Source organism: Mytilus trossulus, chromosome 5 (assembly GCF_036588685.1).
Source record: "Mytilus trossulus isolate FHL-02 chromosome 5, PNRI_Mtr1.1.1.hap1, whole genome shotgun sequence".
Classification (NCBI taxonomy): domain Eukaryota; kingdom Metazoa; phylum Mollusca; class Bivalvia; order Mytilida; family Mytilidae; genus Mytilus; species Mytilus trossulus.
In genome coordinates this window covers 1,565,723-1,584,511 of record NC_086377.1, presented here as the reverse complement: position 1 = coordinate 1,584,511, position 18,789 = coordinate 1,565,723, and the positions used below count along the sequence as shown (strand labels likewise).

At 34.0% G+C, this 18,789-nt stretch overlaps 1 protein-coding gene across 1 annotated transcript; it reads left to right on the top strand.

Annotated features, from left to right (window-relative positions):
- Nucleotides 1–5,732: 5,732 nt before the first annotated feature.
- LOC134719279 (uncharacterized) lies at nucleotides 5,733–8,424 on the top strand. The gene is made up of 2 exons (XM_063582284.1): nucleotides 5,733–7,561; nucleotides 8,382–8,424. The coding sequence occupies exons 1-2, from the start codon at nucleotides 5,733–5,735 to the stop codon at nucleotides 8,422–8,424; spliced, it is 1,872 nt and encodes a 623-aa protein (XP_063438354.1).
- Nucleotides 8,425–18,789: the final 10,365 nt, after the last annotated feature.

The window sequence follows — 18,789 nt, the reverse complement described above, 5'->3', positions numbered from 1 at the left end:
TATGCTTAGATCATGTATATTTCTCTCCTTTTAGACTTTAATGCGAAAAATAAAGAAAACACTCTGAATTTCTGACCGTTCATATTTCCTATTTTGAAGAACGTTTTGCATCACTTGTTTACATCGTCAAGGGTGCTTTCATACACGCCCGCGTTCTAAGGTCGTCAAAACTATTTTTGAGAAGACCCCTGAAAGCGACCGTTTCCAAGGCACTCGTCGTAAGAAACATGCGTTAAAATATGCGCATTGTTAAAGGGCCGACCCACCTTAACTGCAAGTACTCTCACATCTGTACTCAGTGTCTTTGTTATTGTTTGGATATACAAGTACCCGGTCACGTCCATGTTGTGTTTTTGTTACATGTATTTCTATTTGTATCTTTTTAATGAGTTAGCTTATTTGAAGTATTTTATTTTAATCCATCTGATGAGTTACGCGTTTTTCAACTAATTGTTATATTTCGTTCTTATGTTGAACTGTTAAACACTATCCCATGGTAGGGGTTTGGAGTCCCACTAACATGTTCAACCCAACCTAATTAAGAGATAACTGTATTGTATTTGAAGCTTTAAGGACGTCCATCGGTAGTTTTACTGTCGCGTGAGACAAACAAACTGTTGTTTTTTTTCGTATTTTTCTGCTGAAATTTGAACATGTTGAATAAATATATAGGACAAGTGTTTATCACTTCTTAAAGGTTTAAAAGAATATATTGTCATTTTAGAAGACATATGAACTTGCAAACACTTCATGCACACATATAACGGACAGCAATTAAGAGAATGTATTTCAAACAAGAAGCTTCGCTTTCTGCCGAAAAAAAATAGAAACATAATCCATAGTTATTTTATTCATAGTAAGCAGATATCTTTGTTGGTTAGTTGTTGCACCCTTTTAACAAATGGTAAAAGAGACCACACAAAAGGGACCAAATAAGCATCTGCTTCTTGTATGCAATCGGCTATTTGCATGTGCCTGTAATTCAGTAGTTTTCGTTTGTTGCTATGTTTTATGTCCATAGTTTTGTGCATACATAAAGCCTATAGATTTCTCGTTTCAATTCATCCAATTGTTTTACCGTGATTTGTTATATCTAGGTCTTCAAAAATTTATAGCTTATTCATCGATATGAGTTTTACTCGTTGTTGGAGGCCGTACGGTGACTTATACTCGTTAACTACCACGCCAATTGATCTCTGAAACTAAGGAAGCTGTCTCGTTGGCAATCATACTACATATCCTTGTTTTTTATATTTTTTTAATATGCACCTTTTCCCACACGTGTATCGGATAACCAAGATATATCCCACTCTCGGATTGATTTCTTTGATCTTTATTATTATTTTTATTGGAATTTGTTTTTCTAACAGGGTATTGTCAAATAATATCAAGAACAAGTTGTTACTTCAATTAAAAAAACAACATTGAAACTTTAGATATCCTGACTGAATTACAACTTTGACGGACTGTGCATTATGACATTACACTTACACATTAGATATTTATGATTGTCCCTCTGTATCTCCTCATGTCTTAGTAACTACAATCGATCTCAGTTCTGTTATTTTTCGATGTACACCATCCTTAAACATTGTCTTAAATGTTAACTTGACATTCCATACTTGATGAAATGCGGACGTGAAAGAAAGCACTCTTTATCTACGCGTCAATGGAGATTGTATTCCGAATTATTTTTTCATTAAGCATGTAAAAAAGGTTGTACTTAATAAACATTTATCACAATATAACTGACAGTTTTTAAAGGACTCATCATAATCTAGATATGTAAAAAACAGGGTAAAAACATGAAAATCATTGCCATTAATGATGCGTTTTTATTGAGGATTGAAGACAATCACTGACAGTGTTTCTGAGTTAGAACAACAACATGCTGCATGATAAAAATATTCAAGTGAAATGCAAATTTGTATTATTACAAAATGTACGTACCCTAAACCATTTTATTGTAAACATGCAGGGACCAAACACATCGGCATATTCTTAGGGCATTACTTTTCACATAAATTATTTTATCTTTATAAAACTTTGAACATGTTATATTTTTCAATAATTGTTGGCACCTCAAAACTCAACAAGAATGCTACAATTTAATGCAAAAATGGAAGTTATATAAGCCCTGATTTACAATGCATTGAGGAACATACTTGCTAACTACCCAAACTTAATCATATGATTAAAAATTAATCGCACCATAAGTAAATACAATGATTGAAATAAGTTGAACAACGAAATTTATTCATTGCAATAACTAATCATGAGATTAACTTTTAACGACTGATTAAAATTATGCATATGATTAGTTTAATCACAAGTTGAACAACAGACTCCTGGACTTATAGCTCCCTTGTGAACAGCAATCCTTTTTACGAAACAATGATAGGGATTTGAATATCGAAACGTTATGGATCGAGATATACACTTTGTATACACTTTGCTGGAAATATGCTACATGTTGCTCAAACTGATACCTTAGAATTATCGTTTTTTGGGGGGAAAAGGATAAAATATCGTTTCATGATAATTCAATATATAACTTACTTAAAACTATTATAGCATGCTTTAAATTACAGTATTAATTTATGGTACAGGAATGTACGCGGTCTTTCTATGAAATGATTTCTACAAAAATAAACCAAAGTAGTTTTACCTGAAATTAATTATTATTAACATTAATAAAAAAAATACTGAACAGTGTCTTTTCGAAAACAGTTAATAGTAGTGACATAAGATTTATTAAGTAGCGTCCGTCAGTCGAAATCCTTCTTTTTGCAATCTGCTGTTCAAAATTCAAATGAATGATCAAAAGTTTCAGTCAGGAAATATTTTCTTTTCTGTAACGTTAAATAAGCAAAGCTGAAAAAAGTATAAGTCATTATGCGCTATATCTATTCATAATTTAAGGGTGGACAACATGGTTTTAACCAACCTTCATTGTCATACTTTTTATAAAGTGTGTGTCAGATCGCTAGAAATAAAATCATCATAGATACCAGGATTAAAATATTATATATGCGCCAGACCCGCGTTTTGTATACAGATGACTCATCAGTGATGCTCGAATAAAAAATCAAAAACTTTTTAAAAGACCAAATTAAGTAGTTGAGAAGCATTAAGGACCAAATATTTCTAAAGCTCAAGATATCTATTCCTCAGATAATAAACAGTTCACTTATATTCTGTATATATCAACGATTACTCAAGTCAATACATAAATAGATTCAACTTGAACTGTAATATCCTCGGTGAACTACAACTAGAATAAAGTCGTTTGCATTCCATTTCAGTTTTGAATCTGCTAATGCAATGTTACATAATAAAACAGAATATACTACACTACCTACACACATTAGAAAAGCTACCGATCAAATCATATCTCTCGAAATCAAATTTAGAAGCAAAAGCTGTCACTTCATATGAACTGGAAAAAAACCAACAACATTTAAACATAATATGTGTATTTGATATGCGAATTTATCATGTAACTTATTTAACACCCACACGTACCGTTAGCATTGTTTTAAATCTCTGATCGGATAGCAAAATCAAGAGCTCATACATGTCAAACATATTAAATGATTAAACACCAATTGTCACATACATAACTTGGTACAGGCATTTCCTTATATACATTGTTTAACCATACCCAGTATAAGTATTTACATTCTTTTATTTCGAGCATGTTTTATTATTCAAAATATGCATATTTTCAACCATACAGACAAGTATTCATTTAACTAAGCAGGTCTAATACTAGGACTCGCTCTTTTAATATCTTAGCAAAAGATCACTAGCACAGCGCAAAAACATACTTCCCAGCTCGGCATGCTTTTTTTCAAAGCAGTAACTGCAGTAATGTTTTTAAATTTTGCACCAGATAATCCGACGTTGTTGAAATAACAGTTGTCTTATTATGATGTTTATGTATATTGATATATATATATATATATATATAGAATATAATTATATACAACTCGTCTAAACATCAACCCAACAATGTTAGATCTGTAAATTTGCTTTCGCAAATTTTTGGTTCTTCCCTCGCCGGGATTCGAACCCATGCTACTGTGATATCGTGACACCAAATCGCCTGCACTGCAGCCGTCCCGCTAGACCACACGACCACCTGGGCTCTCTAAAAAAAAGAGCTTTCGGTGGCCATATGTTACTATAGATAATTTAGCTGATCTGTAACAATAACATCTTCATGCCTTATATATCATGTACTGTAGTACGCCGCTAGATTAAAACTGACGTGGAAAGGTAACATATGGCCACCGAAAGCTCTTTTTTTTAGAGAGCCCAGGTGGTCGTGTGGTCTAGCGGGACGGCTGCAGTGCAGGCGATTTGGTGTCACGATATCACAGTAGCATGGGTTCGAATCCCGGCGAGGGAAGAACCAAAAATTTGCGAAAGCAAATTTACAGATCTAACATTGTTGGGTTGATGTTTAGACGAGTTGTATATATATATATATATATATATATATATATATATAACAAGTCTAAAAGAATACAACATCACCAAAACACAATAAAACGAACAATATGTTAGATATTTCGGATAACAGATATCCTTCTTCGGTAATTGCACGATGATAAATGAATCATGTCAATTCAAATTAAGACTCTATCAAAATCTTGATTTATACAATTTAAACGAACGCTGGAACAATTTTAAAATTTTCAAACACACCGCAAAGACTACAAAAATATGCCAAAAATAAAAAAAGTTATGTACGATGTGCACTGGCACAACTCTAAATTCCCAAATGTGTTGACAGTTGAGATGTTAAACAACTGCGTGGAAATACAGTTCCAATAAACAGTCCTGACCGATCTAAACTGGTATGATATCTAAAATATGACAACGGTAGGGCAGTTGCATCAGAGACTGCGTATTTAAACATCTAAAAAATATAGTAATTTGATGATAAGAAAATGGAGTAATAAATGTTTACTAAGGTTAAGTAATAGAACGTGGCTGCGTACTTACACATCCTTGCCAACTGTAAATAAAAACTAATATAATTCAAAAATTCCTGAAAAGTGTAAGGGTCCAGTACGGAAGCCGTAGTAACTGGCCACAAGTGAAGACAGGAAATTAGTGATGGTAGGAAAAATGAGTGACTCTTCTATGTTTTTTCATTAATGCCCTCTGGGGAAACTGTCCTCAGCTTTCTTATCCAAAAACTAAAACAATTTTGATAGAGTCTTAATTTGAATTGACATGATTCATTTATCATCGTGCAATTACCGAAGAAGGATATCTGTTATCCGAAATATCTAACATATTGTTCGTTTTATTGTGTTTTGGTGATGTTGTATTCTTTTAGACTTGTTATATATTATATTATGTAGTGTACTGCATCATGTTTATATGATCCATCGCCCCGTAAGATTTATCGTTGACTATTTATTCAGTCATTTAATATTTTTACCTTTTTGTAGTTTGCATTGAGTGTGCTCACTCGATCCGATATTCTTACTGCTTATTCCATCATGCATTTTCAATTTTATTTTAAGAAATTAAGATCTTTTACTATCAAAATTATCAAAACAGAACATCATATTTCAAATTTAGAAACGTACATTGACCAAGGAATTATTCCAACAGGGTTAGTTTTAAAAGCCTCGCCACTTACAACAGGCGATAAGTCAAACAGATTTTTACATAGATGGAACACTGTTCTATACAATAGTTCCTTTAGCCTGATGAATCTTTTACGTCAAGAAGCAATTCATCAAGTTAATAATCTATACAAACTTAGTGATGACTTGCACTGCCGATCTCGTAACCTATTATCTGGTCTTGAACTTGACGAAATTCAAGTACGCCTTAGTGATATCAAACGTATTGAGTCACATAAGCTTCATGTCAAGCAGATAAACAAATTTAAACGTGACGGCGTGAAAGTTACCCACCCTTTAAACAGTCCTTCAAAAAAGTCTAGTAAAAAGCCTCGCAACCGTAGATTTCGAAGAAAATTTCATACTACGGCCAATCCGAACAACACAGTTGTCAATTTGTCAACAGTCTCTTTAACTGAGGATGAAACCAAAGTCTTATCTAAGGGTTTAAATTTTTGCCCTACTCCAAGTAACATAGATAATATGAAACTGGAGGATGACCTCAATAACTTTGCCAGAACCCTCAGAATTAAAGAATACTTTGGTAACAAGGATAGAGAGGAGGATAATGAGGGAGACACAGCCACGTCCAACTCGGAGGACGAAATCATAATTCCGCATTTTAAGAAGAAGAGTTCATGGATTCCAAAGCCTAGCAAATCTGCTACACTGGAAGATGTTATTGACAAAATCAAATCGGATGTTGTACATCTCGCCAGCAACAAATACTCGTCGTTTTATAACACCACTCCTGACGAGAAAAAAGCCATACAATCGCTGAGAAACCGACATGATATTGTTATAAAACCAGCAGACAAGGGAAGTGCCGTTGTGATAATGGACAAAGCCAACTACATCGCGGAAGCAGAGCGTCAGCTCTCTGATGAGAGATTTTATAAGAAACTTGACTATGACCCTACTTCCGAGTTTAGTTCCAAAATTATCACTGCGTTACAAACCATGCACAATGCCGGTCACATAGATGAGGATACAATTGGATATTTAAAACCAGTGAACGCCAAGCCTGGTCGGTTGTATCTTCTTCCTAAAATACACAAGGTTAACAATCCTGGTAGACCCATTGTATCCGCTAACGGCCACCCGACTGAAAAAATCTCGGAATTTGTAGACTTTCATTTAAGATGTCATGTAGAAAATCTTCCTTCTCACTTTCAAGACACTACAGATTATCTTCGCAAAATGGAATCCATGAACCCTCTTCCTCCGGAAACCCTCCTTGTCACTTTAGATGTCACCTCCTTGTATACCAACATACCTCATGATGACGGAATACAATCGTGTAGGGAAATATGGGACTCTCGCAACACTTTAGAACCACCAACCGAATGTTTAGTCCAGCTGCTTACTCTGGTCCTTAAATGCAACAATTTTACCTTTAATGGTGATAATTACCTTCAAATAAACGGGACAGCGATGGGGACGAAAATGGCACCGTCTTACGCCAATATTTTCATGGGCAAATTAGAGAAACATATTATTTCATCATCTTTATCCAAACCTCTGTCTTGGTTCCGTTTCATCGATGATGTTGACATGAAATGGATCGAATCCCAACAAAAATTGGATGCTTTTATCAGACATGCAAACAACGCCCACCAGTCAATTAAATTTACATATGAAATATCCGACTCTAAGATATCTTTCTTAGACACAACTACATCTATAAAGGACGGTGTCATATCAACAGACCTCTACTGTAAACCTACAGATAAACATCAGTACCTTTCTCCCCAAAGCTGTCACCCCAAACACTGTACAAAAAGTATCCCGTACAGTCAAGCTCTCAGAGTAAAGCGGATTTGCTCCTCTGAGGAGGCTGTCACTCAGCGGTTACAGGAACTTCGCGGATTTCTAATCAAACGAGGTTATAAGAAATGGGACATAGATAAGGGGTTTGCGCGTGCTAACAATAACAGCCGCAAAGACCTGTTACAGTACAAAAAGAAGAGGCGCAGCAAAATAGTTCCATTTGTGTTAACATACAATCCCGCTTTTTCAAACCTTTCACGTTTGATCCGTGCCAATTGGCATAGTATTGCCAATCACCCAAAATTATCCAAAATCTTTCCCGATCCTCCTGTCTTAGCTTTTCGGAGACCAGCAAGTCTAAAAGACTTATTTGTAAAAGCTGCCGTCTCCTCTAATAAAAGCTGTTCAACTACAGGATGGTGCAAGTCGTGTGGTAACAAACGATGTCTGACTTGCCAACAAATAGTGAATACTCAAACATTTACTTGCCACTCCACTGGGTCTGTGTACACAATATTTTGTAATGTAACTTGCAAAACCCAGAATGTTGTATACATTCTTCAGTGTCGATGTGGCATGCAGTATGTTGGCGAGACAGAACAGCCATTCAACAAACGCATGAATGGTCATCGTAGCGACTACACATGCAAGCCCGACCTCCCCGTAAGTCGTCATTTAAGATCACATGGGCACGCCCAAGCTGATCTTAAAAAACTTACCATCACTATCATAGATCACAACGAGGATTGGTCAAAGGCCGACAGACTTGCTCGGGAAAGTTTTTGGATAAGAAAGCTGAGGACAGTTTCCCCAGAGGGCATTAATGAAAAAACATAGAAGAGTCACTCATTTTTCCTACCATCACTAATTTCCTGTCTTCACTTGTGGCCAGTTACTACGGCTTCCGTACTGGACCCTTACACTTTTCAGGAATTTTTGAATTATATTAGTTTTTATTTACAGTTGGCAAGGATGTGTAAGTACGCAGCCACGTTCTATTACTTAACCTTAGTAAACATTTATTACTCCATTTTCTTATCATCAAATTACTATATTTTTTAGATGTTTAAATACGCAGTCTCTGATGCAACTGCCCTACCGTTGTCATATTTTAGATATCATACCAGTTTAGATCGGTCAGGACTGTTTATTGGAACTGTATTTCCACGCAGTTGTTTAACATCTCAACTGTCAACACATTTGGGAATTTAGAGTTGTGCCAGTGCACATCGTACATAACTTTTTTTATTTTTGGCATATTTTTGTAGTCTTTGCGGTGTGTTTGAAAATTTTAAAATTGTTCCAGCGTTCGTTTAAATTGTATAAATCAAGATTTTGATAGAGTCTTAATTTGAATTGACATGATTCATTTATCATCGTGCAATTACCGAAGAAGGATATCTGTTATCCGAAATATCTAACATATTGTTCGTTTTATTGTGTTTTGGTGATGTTGTATTCTTTTAGACTTGTTATATATTATATTATGTAGTGTACTGCATCATGTTTATATGATCCATCGCCCCGTAAGATTTATCGTTGACTATTTATTCAGTCATTTAATATATATATATATATATATATACAGTAGCATGGGTTCGAATCCCGGCGAGGGAAGAACCAAAAATTTGCGAAAGCAAATTTACAGATCTAACATTGTTGGGTTGATGTTTAGACGAGTTGTATATACATTATGTACACAGCCATGTATCACCATCATTGATGGCGATCCGATGGATACATCTGTTGTAGGGTTGTCACTGACTCGTTGCGAAAGCAAATTTACAGATCTAACATTGTTGGGTTGATGTTTAGACGAGTTGTATATACATTATGTACACAGCCATGTATCACCATCATTGATGGCGATCCGATGGATACATCTGTTGTAGGGTTGTCACTGACTCAGACGTACTTATGAATATAATTATTTTCTGTGACTGTATCTTACATTAATTTGTAGGATCCTTTACTATAGATAATTTAGCTGATCTGTAACAATAACATCTTCATGCCTTATATATCATGTACTGTAGTACGCCGCTAGATTAAAACTGACGTGGAAAGGTAACACATGGCCAGCGAAAGCTCTTTTTTGAGAGCCCAGGTGGTCGTGTGGTCTAGCGGGACGGCTGCAGTGCAGGCGATTTGGTGTCACGATATCACAGTAGCATGGGTTCGAATCCCGGCGAGGGAAGAACCAAAAATTTGCGAAAGCAAATTTACAGATCTAACATTGTTGGGTTGATGTTTAGACGAGTTGTATATATATATATATATATATATATAAGTACGTCTTAGTCAGTGACAACCCTACAACAGATGTATCCATCGGATCGCCATCAATGATGGTGATACATGGCTGTGTACATAATGTATATACAACTCGTCTAAACATCAACCCAACAATGTTAGATCTGTAAATTTGCTTTCGCAAATTTTTGGTTCTTCCCTCGCCGGGATTCGAACCCATGCCACCAAATCGCCTGCACTACAGCCGTCCCGCTAGACCACACGACCACCTGGGCTCTCAAAAAAGAGCTTCGCTGGCCATGTGTTACCTTTCCACGTCAGTTTTAATCTAGCGGCGTACTACAGTACATGATATATTAGGCATGAAGATGTTATTGTTACAGATCAGCTAAATTATCTATAGTAAAGGATCCTACAAATTAATGTAAGATACAGTCACAGAAAATAATTATATTTTTGGTTCTTCCCTCGCAGGGATTCGAACCCATGCTACTGTGATATCGTGACTCTTTTTTGAGAGCCCAGGTGGTCGTGTGGTCTAGCGGGACGGCTGCAGTGCAGGCGATTTGGTGTCACGATATCACAGTAGCATGGGTTCGAATGCCGGCGAGGGAAGAACCAAAAATTTGGGTTGATGTTTAGACGAGTTGGATATATATATTAAAAGTTTAAGAGTTCTATAGCAATCAACAAATAGTACACAATTGTGTCTTTCCAATGTATATGGTTCACCCAATTCGTATCATGTGTCATTCACACAATCAATTGTCCATACAACACATCCTATAACGAGTCATTTCTGAAGTGTTTTGTTCAAATGATTCTGAACGACTATGTGTAAACGTAGATACAAAGAATAAGAGGAGGTGTCATAATTCACCATGAGTAAACTGTTCACCTGCGATAAAAGAGGGACGAAAGATACCAAAGGGACAGTCAAACTCATAAATCTAAAACAAACTGACAACGCCATGGCTAAAAAAGAAAAGACAAACAGAAAAACAATAGTACACATGACACAACATAGAAAACTAAAGAATAAACAACACGAACCCCACCAAAACCAAGGGATGATCTCAGGTGCTCCGGAAGGGTAAGCAGATCCTGCTCCACATGTGGCACCCGTCGTGTTGCTTATGTGATTACAAATCCGGTAAATAGTCTAATTCGGTAGGTCACATTCATTAAAGGGAAGGGGATTGAGATAACATGACAAACAGATTAAATTGTAGAACTACAGTCTATCGTATCGCTTTTATAACAAATACCACACAGAGGAGAATACAGATCCAAGATCCGAAATAAAAGTATTTAATCTCAAAATTTAATAGACTATAAACATAACAAACACAGATATAGGATTAGTTGTTTGCAATACCATATTATTTTTTCTTGCGATACAATCCTTAATATTACTTTACTGAACAGATTTCCTCGATTTAAACAACATATAAATACATGATATATAACATTGTTCCTCTTTCGCATCGTTTCGTAGCAAACGGGAAAACTTCAATTTGAAACGAAATGAAATATATGTATTCATAACGTTGTCTAGCTAACGGACGATGTCTGATATAAACATACATGTATTTGTCCGTTTAATTGACGGTCTTATTTATAATGATGATCTAGTTTTATTTACTGGCAATGTCTTAGTAGTTGGTAGTTACACAACATTTATAACTAAAGCAACTACGTGTAATTACTAGTGGTATTGATTATAATCAAAACAAAACGGCCTAGAAAAGTTTGATTTTCAAACAACATCATTGGCTTGTACTAGTTTTTATGAAGTTGAATTTTTTATTATGTCATGCCAGCTATACATTGGACCTAGTTACATGTATTATAATAGATATAGATTATTACATGGCATTTTCATATCATCACGGCTGACACTCGGCTAACCGAGAGATTGGTCGGTTAATCCATATTGAGTATGCGGCTATATCGGCAGTGGGTCTGTTAATCGGGTTGGCTAAAGTCTGTTAATCAGGCGTTATCGAGAAAATCATTGAAAACTCAGAAAGTTTCATTGTATAACCTGTTAAATATATGTTTATCATTAAAAATATTTATGACTCACAAAACTATTTAAAGTACTGAATCCAGTGGTGTAATTATTATTTTTCTAGCTTCTATGTACGATCGAAAGCAAATTTACAGATCTAACATTGTTGGGTTGATGTTTAGACGAGTTGTATATATATATATATATATATAAGTACGTCTTAGTCAGTGACAACCCTACAACAGATGTATCCATCGGATCGCCATCAATGATGGTGATACATGGCTGTGTACATAATGTATATACAACTCGTCTAAACATCAACCCAACAATGTTAGATCTGTAAATTTGCTTTCGCAAATGTTTGGTTCTTCCCTCGCCGGGATTCGAACCCATGCCACCAAATCGCCTGCACTACAGCCGTCCCGCTAGACCACACGACCACCTGGGCTCTCAAAAAAGAGCTTTCGCTGGCCATGTGTTACCTTTCCACGTCAGTTTTAATCTAGCGGCGTACTACAGTACATGATATATTAGGCATGAAGATGTTATTGTTACAGATCAGCTAAATTATCTATAGTAAAGGATCCTACAAATTAATGTAAGATACAGTCACAGAAAATAATTATATTTTTGGTTCTTCCCTCGCAGGGATTCGAACCCATGCTACTGTGATATCGTGACTCTTTTTTTGAGAGCCCAGGTGGTCGTGTGGTCTAGCGGGACGGCTGCAGTGCAGGCGATTTGGTGTCACGATATCACAGTAGCATGGGTTCGAATGCCGGCGAGGGAAGAACCAAAAATTTGGGTTGATGTTTAGACGAGTTGGATATATATATTAAAAGTTTAAGAGTTCTATAGCAATCAACAAATAGTACACAATTGTGTCTTTCCAATGTATAGGGTTCACCCAATTCGTATCATGTGTCATTCACACAATCAATTGTCCATACAACACATCCTATAACGAGTCATTTCTGAAGTGTTTTGTTCAAATGATTCTGAACGACTATATGTAAACGTAGATACAAAGAATAAGAGGAGGTGTCATAATTCACCATGAGTAAACTGTTCACCTGCGATAAAAGAGGGACGAAAGATACCAAAGGGACAGTCAAACTCATAAATCTAAAACAAACTGACAACGCCATGGCTAAAAAAGAAAAGACAAACAGAAAAACAATAGTACACATGACACAACATAGAAAACTAAAGAATAAACAACACGAACCCCACCAAAACCAAGGGATGATCTCAGGTGCTCCGGAAGGGTAAGCAGATCCTGCTCCACATGTGGCACCCGTCGTGTTGCTTATGTGATTACAAATCCGGTAAATAGTCTAATTCGGTAGTTCACATTCATTAAAGGGAAGGGGATTGAGATAACATGACAAACAGATTAAATTGTAGAACTACAGTCTATCGTATCGCTTTTATAACAAATACCACACAGAGGAGAATACAGATCCAAGATCCGAAATAAAAGTATTTAATCTCAAAATTTAATAGACTATAAACATAACAAACACAGATATAGGATTAGTTGTTTGCAATACCATATTATTTTTTCTTGCGATACAATCCTTAATATTACTTTACTGAACAGATTTCCTCGATTTAAACAACATATAAATACATGATATATAACATTGTTCCTCTTTCGCATCGTTTCGTAGCAAACGGGAAAACTTCAATTTGAAACGAAATGAAATATATGTATTCATAACGTTGTCTAGCTAACGGACGATGTCTGATATAAACATACATGTATTTGTCCGTTTAATTGACGGTCTTATTTATAATGATGATCTAGTTTTATTTACTGGCAATGTCTTAGTAGTTGGTAGTTACACAACATTTATAACTAAAGCAACTACGTGTAATTACTAGTGGTATTGATTATAATCAAAACAAAACGGCCTAGAAAAGTTTGATTTTCAAACAACATCATTGGCTTGTACTAGTTTTTATGAAGTTGAATTTTTTATTATGTCATGCCAGCTATACATTGGACCTAGTTACATGTATTATAATAGATATAGATTATTACATGGCATTTTCATATCATCACGGCTGACACTCGGCTAACCGAGAGATTGGTCGGTTAATCCATATTGAGTATGCGGCTATATCGGCAGTGGGTCTGTTAATCGGGTTGGCTAAAGTCTGTTAATCAGGCGTTATCGAGAAAATCATTGAAAACTCAGAAAGTTTCATTGTATAACCTGTTAAATATATGTTTATCATTAAAAATATTTATGACTCACAAAACTATTTAAAGTACTGAATCCAGTGGTGTAATTATTATTTTTCTAGCTTCTATGTACGATCGAAAAAAATGAGAAGGCAAATTACTCATCAGTAAATTTAAACACATTTTACACACACAAAATTTACACAAAATGACACTCGGGTTGAATTTACTTGCATGCAATATTTTGAACATCGAACAAAGACAGGCATTATATGTGTTAACCAATATGATATCATTGTGTGAGAAATCTACACGAAAATCTGTATTTTGGTGATATAAATCCATCTTTATTAAAAACCTGGTCTGTTAATGGGTCGGATGTATAAAACCCGGTCTGTCAATTGGTCTGTTAAGAGTTATGAATGACAATAAAAGTATGAATTTATTACTTTATGGTGTATTATTTGGTAGGCTCAAGACGAGCGGCTTAAATATACGGAAACAACACTTGAGCAATGGAACATAAAATATAAACGGAAACAAAACATGAGCAATGGAATATAAAATATACGGAACAAAACACATTAACAATAACAATTTAGGCAATGGATATTGAAAATTGATAAAAATGGTTTCAAAAAGTGTTAAATTCAAGTAAAATTGATTTTATCCGAGAATGGTCGCATATATCATGTGGATTCTGTTTAATTGTCATGAATGGCACCAATTTGTCATCTACATTGGTAAACAGTATATAAATCAGAGATAAACGTCGTAATGTAACTAAACATCAGTATATTGGGATGCCTATTTATAAAGAATAGAGAAAGAATAATGGGTAAGATAAATAAAATGTAGAGAAAAGTATCATAACCATTTAAAGAATACAGAAATAAACAATACCCCCTTAATCCGTACCCTCATGGTATACACGAGAATCTGGATGGAGAGACAGAATATACATAAAAGATAAGGACAGTAGAGAGTGATGCATTGCTAAAAAAAGGAAAAACAAAATTGTTTACGAATAAAGACATTAAACCTCCCTAGGTGTTGAAACAGTAATGATTGCGATGTACTCATATTGGTGACAAATGCTTGACGTTTAAATGTAGACATCTGCAGTTCTCCTCTTCACATATGTAGAAAAGGAACTAAACGGAATAAAATGAATTTCAGAACATGCTACTTTGAGCAGACACAAAAATTTAGGCTGATTGAAATCGTTAATAATAAATGCATGCATATTCCATCGGCCAACCCAGATCACGCTATTTTGTAGTGACACACTCTTGAATAAAATGCAAGGAAAGACAAAATAAAAATGCTTTTACTGAAAGGATAGTATTGCACCGTATAATTATTTTTGTCGAGCCATCGACTAAAGTCAAAAAAGCGAGACTAAGCGATCCTACATTCCGTTGTCGTCGGCGTCCACAAATATTCACTCTGTGGTTAAAGTTTTTAAAGTTTAAATAACTTTCTTAAACTATCTTTAGTTTGTAACACACATGGACAGAAGTTTGTCTATGATCATAAGATAGTATCAAGAAGTAAATTTTGTAATTAAATAAATCCATTTTTTCCGTATTTTACTTTTGAATGGACTTATTTTTTCTGCGGGAAAACATTACATTTACTCTGTGGTTAAAGTTTTTAAAATTTTAATAACTTTCTTAAACTATCCTGGGTTTGTAACAAACATGGCCAGAGCTTATTTATGATCATAAGATAGTATCCAGAAGTAAATTTTGTAAAACGATAACTCCATTTATTCTGTATTTTACTTTTAAATGGACTTAGATTTTCTTCCAGTTAACATTACATACAGTCTGCAGTTAAAGTTTTCAAATAATTTATTAGATACATTCATTATCCTAAATTTTGACCAAACTTGGACAGAAGCTTCTTACAATCATAATATAGTATCAAAACGATTATTTTTATTTTTTTTCTTCATTATTGTTGAGCCTGCGATTTACAGCAAAAGTAGGCGAGACACTGGGTTCCTCGGAACCCTTACAATTTTTTTTACCTCAAGAAAATCTCATTCCTAACATTTTCAATTGGAAAATATAAGGTAGCAAAACTATTTTTCGTGGCTAAATGACTCTTAACTGACACAATTTCAATTGTTCAACCCATTAACAGACTTTATTCACATAATTTTCACTAAAACGTGATATTACTCACGTTATAATACAATTATGAAATATTTACTAATGTCAATTTATATTTAAGAACCAAAGTAGTATGTTGTGTCTTTTAAATGATATCTAAAATTGTTTGTTTCGACTTTTCTTTAAACAAATGCTATGCGTGTAATCATAAATGCTACATACTTGCACGACGCCTTTTACTTTTACTGAAAACTGCGCAGACTATGAAATGTTTTTAAAGGAGGAAAATGTTCTTTGATAGATATCATTTTGTCAGACACTTTTTTTTTTTATTTGATTCTTATAATATGCCAAAAATCTGTATATTTAATAGAATTTAACATTAAATTGTGCGTTTTACTCTTAACAGACGTATAACCAACCCGATTAACAGACCCACTGCCTATATAGCCACATACTCAATAAAGTTTATCCGACCAATCTCTCGGTTGCCGAGTGTCGACCGTGATCATATCTTTATCGGCCCTATGTCAGGATATCAGCCCCAAAACAATGCATAAACTATATTGTATGTATGGCTGAATGTTGTATTTTTACCACATTTACTTAACGCTTAACGCTTGTAGTTCATGTGGTACTTTATGTCGTCCTTTTAAAATAAAAATTAACCAGAAATGAAATGCACCCCAACTGACGAAATATAAGGGTATTTTTCTCCCATGTTCACACGGCAACCAATTACTAGATATTTATGTATATAATTATACTTCTTTCACAGTTGCACGAATATGATAAGCACCTTAGAGATTTTACTGCAGTTTATTAATGCATATATAAGCATTTACATATTAATAGATGAAATATGCATACACATAGATAGAGAAATGTGTATTTAAATTTAATTTTTGAATCTAAAATATATATATGGACAAACTAAAAGAGATTTAGCCATTAACAAAATTTGTGGATCTCAATTCAAAACTCAGGATAAGAAAAATAAATAACTTTTTAAGTATATGTTTATCGTCAGTGGTCATTAACCATAAAAATGTTGATTTGCAGTCATAAATGAAACCTGTTGTAGTTTCGGGAAACAATGTCAACTAAATATAAAGTTATCTGTCTTCTTTTTCAGAATGTCTTGATAACTTTTAATTTATTAAGTCGACACAAAGTAATTATATCAGTAACTGAACGCTAGTGCAAAGTAAATAATAACATAATCCAAATGTTTAAATGACTTTGAGCTAGCTTTCGGTAAATGGAAGTTGTATCAAATAAAAATTTGATCGAATTGTCATGCATGTAATTATTTAGTTCAGGATTACCAATCCGTGATCACAGATTAATAATCCGAGATCTTAGATTTTTAATTCGATATTCAAGGAACATTTTTTTGTAGTGTTCCTTTATTATGGCGATCGTAGATATACGACTACACCCTTTTACCTATTGTTTATACATTATTTACAAGATGATATTAATTGATCTAAAAATGCATCTATTTAACCGTTGCTGGTTCTTAAAATACATAATTTTATTTTGATCTTCTTCTGCGTAATTTAATAGCTGTAATTGTTTAGATTGATCTCAGAGGTATCAAACAAGCCTATCCATACAGGTAACAAAATACTTAGATTGTACTTTTAGAGATGGTCCCAACATCATATTGTATTCATCTTCCATCCAACACGAGCGCCAGCAGCAGTGTCGACTTTCCTAACACGTCTATTAAATTAACTCTACCGAACTACACGGATAACATAACTGTCTATTGACAAACAACTCTTTTTCTTTATTGTTGATAAAAAGAAGAAGTATTGATATTTCGTAACATTGCAAACTGTATTTTAGTATATTTTCTCCGACAATCATCCTATGTCTTATAAAAAAACCTTCCTTAATTACAACAAGTACTAAAAATCAATGACACATTTTAATTTCCATTTATATAAGGCCATAATTGCAATATGTCTAAGTGATTACAATTTTGACAGTACTCATGAGGTTTTGCAAACAATGATTCCCGACATTTATTATACAATGGACAGTTTATTAAAAACTGAAACTCATCTTCAATATTATTATGAGAACAAAAATTACAAGTACTCTGTGACTTTTCTATAGGTTTGTTCTTAAGTCGCTCTTTTTCTACTCGTAATTGGTGGGCACTTATTTAATTTACATAAAAGTTGTCTTGATTGAAAACTTTGAATATCAAGATATTGTCCATTTGGAAATTATTTTAATGAGAAAAATATATATCTAGATTTCCATTAACTTTATCTTTATCATTGAACCATGCTTTTAAAAATTATGTCTTTAACTTTTTCATAATAAGTTGTTTTAATATATTAATTGAATAATCAATACAATATGTATCTTTCAATTCAAGCTTTTGTAAAATAAATATAACAGAGGAATACCATGTCATAGTGTTATTTTCATGCATATCTTTGTTACATAAAACTCTTCTTTCAATAAATTTGAGTTACAATGATGTAATTTATGCAGATAGCTTAACATAGATATAACAATATTAAAATATACGGGAAATCTACCTAATTCTGATTGTACAGCAACATTTGTACTTTTATTATTTAAGCCTGAAAATATGCTTACAGAAATTTAAGTTCATTTTCTCAGCAACAATAATCTGGTATATTTTTTTCAAGTACATTTGTAGCATTTTTTTTTAACAAGAAGCAGAGTTGGTTTTAAACATTCCCCATATCTCTGAGCCATACGAAATAATAGGTTTAATGGTATGGTCAAACAGATGTACATTTG

Coding starts and splice junctions, on each gene's coding strand:
- LOC134719279 (XM_063582284.1), top strand. CDS start 5,733: ATGAATCTTTTACGTCAAGAAGCAATTCATCAAGTTAATAATCTATAC. Junction 7,562..8,381: donor AAATGGGACATAGATAAGGG/GTTTGCGCGTGC, acceptor TTTTATTTACAG/TTGGCAAGGATGTGTAAGTA.